Source organism: Astatotilapia calliptera, chromosome 17 (genome assembly GCF_964374335.1).
Source record: "Astatotilapia calliptera chromosome 17, fAstCal68.1, whole genome shotgun sequence".
Lineage (NCBI taxonomy): Eukaryota > Metazoa > Chordata > Actinopteri > Cichliformes > Cichlidae > Astatotilapia > Astatotilapia calliptera.
In genome coordinates, this window is record NC_137438.1 from 21351828 (window position 1) to 21362321 (window position 10494).

The 10494-nt window shown below is 41.3% G+C and overlaps 1 protein-coding gene across 1 annotated transcript; it reads left to right on the plus strand.

The window, feature by feature from the left end:
• Positions 1-242: 242 nt before the first annotated feature.
• Positions 243-10164, plus strand: LOC113009760 (uncharacterized). Its single transcript, XM_026148275.2, has 2 exons — positions 243-535; positions 8193-10164. The coding sequence occupies exons 1-2, from the start codon at positions 364-366 to the stop codon at positions 9362-9364; spliced, it is 1344 nt and encodes a 447-aa protein (XP_026004060.1). The 5' UTR covers positions 243-363; the 3' UTR covers positions 9365-10164.
• The last annotated feature ends 330 nt before the right edge of the window (positions 10165-10494 follow it).

Consider the following 10494-nt stretch of genomic DNA (forward strand, 5'->3'; position numbering starts at 1 on the left):
TTAACTCTGTAATTAGGCGCCATTCTTCTTATTTTACGGCGCTGTTGTTCAATCGGGGAACGCTCTCTGTTGAGGAGAAAAGCATGAATTTCTTTGTATACGGATTATCCATTGTTTAAATGTCCCGGTAGTCGAAAAGGAGGCAGAGCTGCTGAGAAATGCTAGGAGCTAACTGGGCGCTAACCGTATCATTCAAATATGTCGCAATGTTGGCAAAGAGAGGAAGTGACGTAAAATTTGCGCATGCGGGGTACTGATAGGGTTTCCGGTACGGATCGGGTAGTGACAGTAGCGTTAGCCTGTTATTAACCTTGTTGCGGATGGCTGTGTAGCCGATGAGTGTGGCAAATTGTTGCAGCAGCAATGTCTTCAGTTGGTGGGTGGAGGAGCGTCATTGGTGTGAGGCTGGATGGAGCATTTGAGGGAATCTTCACAGAGTTTGAAAGTAAAATGGAGCAGTGCGAGACAGAAGTGGAGCATCAGCGCAGACTGCTGGAAACCATCCGGAACCCCGAAATAAAGCTGCACAGAATAGGTGTGTAACATACAGCACGGCAGCAGGTGTGTTTCAGCAACATGTCACCTGGTTTAAGACAAGAAACGTTTCGTTTATGTCGGCATGTGGACACAGAGAGGGCTGACTGCAGAACATTAAAAACACGTGTTTTTTGAATGGAGTTTGGTGTGAGTGCTGGAGTTAGGAAAAAGTGAGCTTTTACAGGGGCTCATTATTCTACTAGGAGTCAATAAAATATTTTTTAAAGAGAAATATAACTTTTATGAAATAAAACCACACAGCCAAAACGTCTTGGTGCATTCTCAATCATCCAGGTAAGTAAATCTCCAAAAGTTGATTCTGTTCATCTGGACGTAGCTACGTCCAGATGAACAGAATCAACTTTTGGAGACACACAGCCAAAACATTAACCCACTCTTAGGCTCTGTTAGAAAATAATAAATTAAATATTAGACACATTGCTATAGAGTCTGTCCTTAATGGCACTTTATGTTATCCTATTGTCAGACAGTTCAACATCTGACCCATTAGAATTAGTGCAACTTTAAAGCATAATATTAATATATTATAGTATAATGTTCTGTTCAACCCCCTCTCATTTACCTGAAATTTTTATGGTTTAAAATTGGGACAGTTTTATGGTGAGAGAGAACTTCAGGCTTTTATTTTGAAAAGTTGTTGACATCAGAATCAGAATACTTTATTGATCCCTGGGGGAAATTATTTACATATTATTATTATACATATACATGTTCAAACATTTTCTCAGATTTCAGTGTGTGAGGGGGAAATTGTGGACCATCAGATTTTAAAAATTGGAGATGGGCAAAATTGAATGGCCCTTATGCTTCCAGACTTCCGTTTAGCTTGAAATTGCATTTGTGCCCTGCCCTGCAACAAGTGACGAAAGAGGAGTTAAGAAAATTGTAAGTCAACAGGAAACACCTGGAAGATGTGAGGGTCGAAACAAACTACCATACAGTGGGGCAAAAAAGTATTTAGTCAGCCACCGATTGTGCAAGTTCCCCCACTTAAAATGATGACAGAGGTCAGTAATTTGCACCAGAGGTACACTTCAACTGTGACAGACAGAATGTGAAAAAAAAAATCCATGAATCCACATGGTAGGATTTGTAAAGAATTTATTCGTAAATTAGGGTGGAAAATAAGTATTTGGTCACCTCAAACAAGGAAAATCTCTGGCTCTCACAGACCTGTAACGTCTTCTGTAAGAAGCTTTTCTGTCCCCCACTCGTTACCTGTATGAATGGCACCTGTTTGAACTCATCATCTGTATAAAAGACACCTGTCCACAGCCTCAAACAGTCAGACTCCAAACTCCGCCATGGCCAAGACCAAAGAGCTTTCGAAGGACACCAGGAAAAGTATTGTAGACCTGCACCAGACTGGGAAGAGTGAATCTACAATAGGCAAGCAGCTTGGTGTGAAAAAATCAACTGTGGGAGCAATCATCAGAAAATGGAAGACATACAAGACCACTGATAATCTCCCTCGATCTGGGGCTCCACGCAAGATCTCATCCCGTGGGGTCAAAATGATCATGAGAACGGTGAGCAAAGATCCCAGAACCACACGGGGGGACCTGGTGAATGACCTGCAGAGAGCTGGGACCAAAGTAACAAAGGTCACCATCAGTAACACACTACAACGGCAGGGAATAAAATCCCGCAGTGCCAGACGTGTTCCGCTGCTGAAGCCAGTGCATGTCCAGGCCCGTCTGAAGTTTGCCAGAGAGCACATGGATGATACAGCAGAGGATTGGGAGAATGTCATGTGGTCAGATGAAACCAAAGTAGAACTTTTTGGTATAAACTCAACTCGTCGTGTTTAGAGGAAGAAGAATACTGAGTTGCATCCCAAGAACACCATACCTACTGTGAAGCATGGGGGTGGAAACATCATGCTATGGGGCTGTTTTTCTGCCAAGGGGACAGGACGACTGATCCGTGTTAAGGACAGAATGAATGGGGCCATGTATCGTGAGATTTTGAGCCAAAACCTCCTTCCATCAGTGAGAACTTTGAAGATGAAACGAGGCTGGGTCTTCCAACATGACAATGATCCAAAACACACCGCCCGGGCAACAAAGGAGTGGCTCCGTAAGAAGCATTTGAAAGTCCTGGAGTGGCCTAGCCAGTCTCCAGACCTCAACCCCATAGAAAATCTGTGGCGGGAGTTGAAAGTCCGTGTTGCTCGGCGACAGCCCCAAAACATCACTGCTCTCGAGAAGATCTGCATGGAGGAATGGGCCAAAATACCAGCTACTGTGTGTGCAAACCTGGTAAAGACCTATAGTAAACGTTTGACCTCTGTTATTGCCAACAAAGGTTATGTTACAAAGTATTGAGTCGTATTTTTGTTATTGACCAAATACTTATTTTCCACCCTGATTTACGAATAAATTCTTTACAAATCCTACCATGTGGATTCATGGATTTTTTTTTCACATTCTGTCTCTCACAGTTGAAGTGTACCTCTGGTGCAAATTACTGACCTCTGTCATCATTTTAGGTGGGGGAACTTGCACAATCGGTGGCTGACTAAATACTTTTTTGCCCCACTGTATATGGTAAAATGTTGATGAAAAAGGGAACTTGTCTAACTGTTTTTAGCTTTATTCGATGATTACGTTGCCTAGCGTGAGGCTTTGGCCTTCCGTCAAACAGAAACTGTGAGAACTAATCTTGTCAAGCCCGTTATGAATAATATAGGCTTACTCGCATTGCATTCTCTACAACGGTCATATCATAGTTATGCTTAGTGTATTACTAAGAAGTGTTTTGCTTGTAATAGCATACGTGCTTGCACAGTGACAGCTGTCACTAACTGTAACTGATGCATGTTATGTTATCTACTTACGCATGAAGGGGCGTGGACCCTAACCCTGTTTTTTTTAACCAGGAAGAACACCATGTGTGGTTGAGAAGTCTACAATTTTTTGGCTAATTCCTGGAAAGTCACTTGCTTAATGGAAATGTGTTAGGAAGAATAGAAAAAGTCTTAAGAAAGGAGAAGTGCAGCGCTCAGAGGATCAGATCGCACTTACACTAGACTCGTCAACAGTGTTCTTCAGTGTTGAAACTACAATGTCCGCAACATGGACAAAATGAGCACATTTTCAAACAGAAACACAATATGACAAAAACATATAAACACGTGAATGTTAAAGAACATGGCACATGTGGCTCATAAAAGGCAGTAAATATATTTTTCTTTCCTTTCCACATTTTCAAAGTTGTTCTGTGACTGAAATATTCCCTTCATCCATCACTTAGCCAATTCAGGGTGTCTGTGGTGGCATATGCTTATGGAACGCCAGGACTGCCATAATGAATTAATTAAATATACCATTAAATAATTAATTAAATGTGGCAATAATTAATTAAAATTGGAATTAATTAATTAAATAAATAGTTATGACACATGTAATTAATTAATTATTGACACATTTAATTAATTATTTATATATTTCACATTTTAATTAATTATTGACACATTTAATTAATTATTGACACATTTAATTAATTATTTAATGATATATTTATTTATTTCATTTTGGCAGTCCTGGCGCCTGGCTCTCATCATGAAATAATTTTATCTGTCAGCCTCACCCATCAAACTCAGGGGGCGGGGTTAACGCTGATCGAGTCAAAACCATTGCTTTGGCCTGGTGGCCATTGTTTCTTGCACACAACAACCGGCATGTGGAAGCTAACAGAACTGAGCTTTGAAAAACCCTGTTTGTGTGTCACCAAATACCGTTTTAATATTTTTTTAGCCGAGAATGTAGTGGTTTAATCTTCATGTGTCTGGTCGGTTTGTCAAGATACAGCCTCTTTGCAAAAGTGTTTCGATGATTTCGGAGATGTCTGCCCAGTCTCACGGCAAAGCGTGGGATAGACCCGCTCGCTTCGCAAGCAATCCCACCGACAAAGCGCAGGCCCCGGTACACAGCTGTAGTAACCCCCGCTGACTTCTTTTACTGAGGTTATATTTATCGATGTTTTATTTCCTGATGTTCTTATGTGTCCTACGTGTTTCAGTCGCCAATTCTGAATTATAACTAACATTAAAAACATGTTTAAGGAGGAGAGAGAGCAAATAAATCTGTTTAACATCTGATCTTTGGGTTTTTGTTCAGTAATCAGCGTGACCTGTGTATAAACGCATAAAAGAGATAACGTTGGTGTTTCTGTCATGTAGTAACTGCTGGCTTTAACTGTACAAAGGTTGTTCGACACTATGAAACACATACAGACTTCATGATGTTCAGCTAATATTTTTATTGTGAATATTAATCATGCTGACCTCGCTCTGTACACCACGCAGCGAGGTCAGCATATCCACGATATCCACGATATCCTCAGCTCCATGAGTTAACACAAAGTTTCCCACCTGACTATCTAACTTCCAACTATTCCAGAGACGTGAAAATATACAGCATAAAGAAAAGTGTAAGAGACTCAGCAGCAGATTAGAATAACAGTTATACATTTAATAAACGAGCAAACCTGTTCCGACAATTTGAATTTGTATTCCCTCAGCTGCAGACTCGCTGCTGTTTAAATGTTTGAAAAGGAAGATTAGATATAAACAAACGTCAAACATAGACTCAGTCTGCCTTCACATTTGATATGAGGCCAGCACGTATAGTGGCCTCAGCAGGCTATTACTGAAATACACGTGCTATATCATAAACTATGATATAAACAGGGAGGTCCTATTAACATGTTTAGTTTTAAAGGACACCTTCCTGCCTTTAGTCTCATTCATGAGCAGTATTCGTTTTCTTCTAACATCCAGAAGTCTGCACAATGTGTTTCATAGTTTGTAACAAGCCTTTGACAGGTAAACATAACATGACCGAAAAAGAAAAAAAAAAGAAAAAAAAAAGAGAGAGAGTGTTGACATAAGAAGAGAAAATGCTCTCAATTATGGAGACAGACAAATGGTTCATTTATGTTTGATGTGTGTTTATTCCTCCCTAAATATCGTCGGTGAAGTTCGCCATGCATGTCAGATTTTCCTGCGCATTTTTATACCTCTGCCAACAGAGAGAGAAAAAAATCACATTCTAACAGACAGCTGGTGCTTAGAATACAGTTGAATAACTATTAAAAAACAGATGATATTTAGATGATAGTTCAGTCTAACACATGTGCCAGTGAACCATTAAACGTCTGTGAAACTATGCAGTTATGAAACGTAACTTTAACCTCAGCCAAACAGATTTGCTCAGTTGTAAATAAAACAGCGAAGCAAACGTGACCCGACAGACAGAACCTGAGTGAATGAAGTCCAGCGTTTAACCACTGAGAGCTAAAACTCAGCTGAGGTTTGAAAGCTGTGTGCCGGTGATTGGACATCAGCCGCTGATGAAGCTGTTCGCCTATAAAGTGCTCTGTAAGGAAACAAGCTCCAGCAGCTCTGCGCTCGGGGAAAACACTATATTTACTTATCTTGTGCATAAAAATGCGCTGACATTGCTTTATATCGAGCACCGGCTGCCCAGTTAAACTGTGACTATCACCAGGTAACTAGGCGTGTTTCTTGAATTAGCAGCAGGTGTTAAACAGCTGACAGATGAGGAGGAGGATGCATGCAGGTAAACTGAGGGTCTGCTGAGCTGATCGCTGGTTTCGTGAGAAAAATGTCAGCTCGTTCTTTATGTTACAGAAGCACAGAGACACAAGACCAGGCGGAAAGAGACGATCGTTCGGTGAAAATGAGAATCTGCGAATGCAACATGTGGAACACGGAGAGTGGAATATGTAAACAAACCGGTTAACGTAACCCCCTCGGTGCACTCTGCATGCTAACTGTTAGCAGAGCTAGTGAAATCTCTGAAAACATCTGAGCACTTTTGCAAACATATTCTATGTTGACAACCTGACCAGACATACGTCGCGACATTCGCGGCTAAAACACTGTTAAAAGTGTAGCTGGTGACAGAAAAACGGGGTATTTTAAAACTACACCACCACCACCATTGCTGCCTGTGATTTGATCTGCATTCTGGGATACCTGGCTGTCCCAAGTCTACACAAGCAATCGATTATCTAGGATCGACCTGTTTTGACTTACTTTGCACGGCAACCAATCAAATGTTAGAGAAGCTGCATGGGCAGCGTTAACCCCGCCTCCTGAGTTTGATGGGTGAGGCTGACAGATAAAATTATTTCATGACGAGAGCCAGGCGCCAGGACTGCCAAAATGAAATAAATAAATATATCATTAAATAATTAATTAAATGTGTCAATAATTAATTAAAATGTGAAATACATAAATAATTAATTAAATGTGTCAATAATTAATTAATTACATGTGTCATAACTATTTATTTAATTAATTAATTCCAATTTTAATTAATTATTGCCACATTTAATTAATTATTTAATGGTGTATTTAATTAATTCATTATGGCAGTCCTGGCGTTCCATATATGCTGGCAATACAGCTTCTATATTGTATTGCCAGCATAACTCTAAATGCTGCAGTGCAGCAGCAGATATTGCTAATGCAAACCTATAAAACTATAGCTTCCATACACTTTGATTATTTTAATACAGCTCATTATGTGGATTTAGAGGTTATATAAATTTATGTGAAGGCGAAACCTCGAGAAGAAGCGGGTGTTATTCTTTCAGTGGTGTCCAGTGTCTCCTCTGCTAAAGGAGGCAATAAAAGAAGCAGTTAAGCGCCTTTCCTTAATATTTAGAGAATGCAAACAGCTCTCATTATTAGCCAAGCAAGCTAAGCAAAACGAACTATTTGACAGCTCCCTTGTTGTTAGCCTTGAGTAACGCATTATCTTTACTTCACCTGAGGCTTTTCTCTAATATGTGCTTCCTCATCTCCTCCGTCCCGCTGGCTGTGACCCGGAAGTTAATGGCAAGAAGTAATGTTGAAGGATGCCTCAAATCCTGAAATGTATCAGGAGGACAGAGGAGAAAAGAGACTGCTGGAGGAGCAGCAAGCAAGGATGCACAGGAGGAGGAGGACTCTTTGAACACCCTCACTGTGTCTATACCCCTCACACTGCACCATTTATTTATGGTGGCCCTAAATATAAAATTATTTTATATCTTATTATATTGCCCGTTGTTTCTTTTCTTTTATCCTCTCCTCACTACCTCCCGTGTTGGCATGTTTGTTGGAAGGAACTAGGATCTCTTCCACTGCCTCACAAGGGTTTGTAGATGGGTATAGTGTGATCCACAAGCACACAGTAAGATTTGCAAATGCACACTCTAATCCACACACATGAAGCATTTTGACAACGCCTAAAACTATTTTACAATGAATAACAATATTATATAAATAACAGTAACTGATGCACTAACCTTTTAAGTTCATCGTGACAAATCGGATCATTTTGTCTTTCCAAACCTTCCTACAGAGTGTAAAACTACATGTAACATCCCCCTCGCTCACTTGCAAAACCTTAAGTACAGGTGCACCAGTGGATGCGCAAGGATCCACTGGTGCAAGCTGAGTTCAAGTCCCAGTGGAAAACTGGGACACCTGGGTTCTTCTCTATACCTGCATTTTTTTTGTGTTTGTTCGGGGAGGGGAGGGCAAATGTCTCTCCACACCGTCACATCCCAACTAACGATCTGCTCACGTTTTGCCTCGTGTCCCTTTGTCCCTGTAGACCAACGCTGCGTCTGTACAAAGAAGGAAGAGGAAATCTCTATCCAGGAGAAGAACGCCAGTCTGGATCCAGAGGATCAGAAACCTTCACTGATTAAAGAGGAGCAGGAGGAGCTGTGCATTAGTGAGGAAGGAGAGCAGCTTGTGCTAAAGCAGGAAAGTGATGCCTTCATGGTGACTCCTGTTTGTGAGGGCAGTGCCGAGCTTCTGTCCTGTTTTGTACCTGAGAGTCGAGAACAGGAAGGAGTCAAATGTGAAAACTCAGGAATGCCCTTAAAAACGGAGCCGAAACCAAAGAAAGTCTGTAACAACACAGATGAAAACACACAAGTCTGCAGGAATAGTTTACAAATAAAAGAACTTTGTGGTACTACGAATAATAATATAGATGGGACGCTTTACTCCTGCAGCTCCTGCGCGGAGACATTTGAACATGAATCAACGCTTAAAAATCACCTACGAATCCACGCAGACGATGAGCCGTATTCCTGCATGACATGTGGGAAGGTTTTCAACTACAGCGCTTCCTTCAAGCTCCACATGAAAGTCCACACGGATGAGAGGCCGTGCTTCTGTGAGAAGTGCGGCAAAACGTTCAGAAGAAACGATAAGCTGCGGCTGCACATGAGAACGCACACGGGGGAAAAGCCGTACCTCTGCATCACCTGCGGAAAAAGGTTTAACGACCCGTCGGCGTTCAGGAGGCACACGGCCATACACACCGGCGAGAAGCGGCATTCTTGCAAAACCTGCGGCAAACGTTTTGCCCACAGCAACAGCTTTCTCTGCCACATGAGAACCCACACAGGTGAGAGGCCTTACCTCTGCACCACCTGCGGGAATAGATTTGTCAACGCCTCAAAGCTTAAAAGGCACACGAGGACACACACGGACGAGAAGCCTCACGTCTGCAACACCTGCGGGAAGAGGTTCATTCGCCTTTCCAGGTTGACGAGTCACACGAGGATTCACACGGGCGAGAAGCCGTACTCATGCCAAATATGCAAGAAGGACTTCGCTTACACCACTTCCTTGAAGGTCCACATGAGAGTCCACACAGGCGAGAAGCCGTACGTTTGTGAGAAATGTGGGGAAAGTTTCAGTCAGGCGGGGAGCCTAACCACCCACATGAGAAGGCACGCAGGTGAAAAAAAAGTCCTGAAACACCTGTGAGGAGAAAATATGAGCGAAAATGAGTTGATTAGGTTTTGGTTTAAAGAGGGTTGTGTAACTTTACTGTGTGTTATACTGTACATGATGAGCCTGCCTTTAGATTCAAGTCTAATGTTGTGTTAATGTGGTGCGTCAGCGGTAATGCTCCAAGTGCTCGAGTTGCACTGCACAGCAGAGGACAACAAAAAAAAATGGCTTCAAGGTAAGAAAATAGAAGTCTGCAGTCTTTTTAATGACCAGCAGGAGGCGAGTCTGGACTCAAACGCTGGTTTTAGGTCATATTTCATAAAATGTTGTAAATTATGCTCTGTAATAAAGGCAGATGAGGATTAATAGAGTATATGTACTGTCTGAAATCCTGGGCAGAAGCTCCCCCACTTGTTTCAACACCAAGATGGTGAAAACCAGCTTGAGGCTTCGTGACATGATGTCATGGTGGATACATCCATCTTTTAGATGCAGTTTGTGGGGGCATCTTTTTATGATGAAATCCTTAAAATCTGAGAATTCACCAGCACTTCTGAATTATTTCATCTCTAATCGTGATATATGTATGCGGGATTATGTGTTAGTCTCTCATGTATATTAGAGGACTACAGGCTTGTTTTTAATAAATAATATAAGATGGGAAGGAGTGATGAAATGAGAGGCCGGCTGGCTCTTGTGGTTCATCTGAATCAGTTGAAATCTGAAAAATCGACCCTGCCAGTTTTTGTTTTTCTTCTTTCTTTTTTTTTTGTAAACAAAAAAATGTAGTCTCAAAGAGTGTAAAGGACAATAAAAATTCTTTTCAATACAAATATCTTTTTCGTTTTCAATTATTCAAACATCACTTCCCAAATTACTGGATCAAATGATTATTGGACACCTACCTGTGACTGACATCAGATTACATACAGTAATTAATAGGACACGGCGTGCTTGGTAAATTTGTAATTGTTATATGAAGTAGTGTTTGACTATTTTATGATCTTAACTTAATTGTTTCTGGTTTTCATTAATAGCTGGCGTTAACTAGCTAGCTTGCTATGGAGAGGTTCACCTGCCACTATTGATTAAACACAACCTTTTACAGTACACGTGATGGACATTCTCAGCAGAGATAGATGTGACTGCTGTCTGAAGCCACT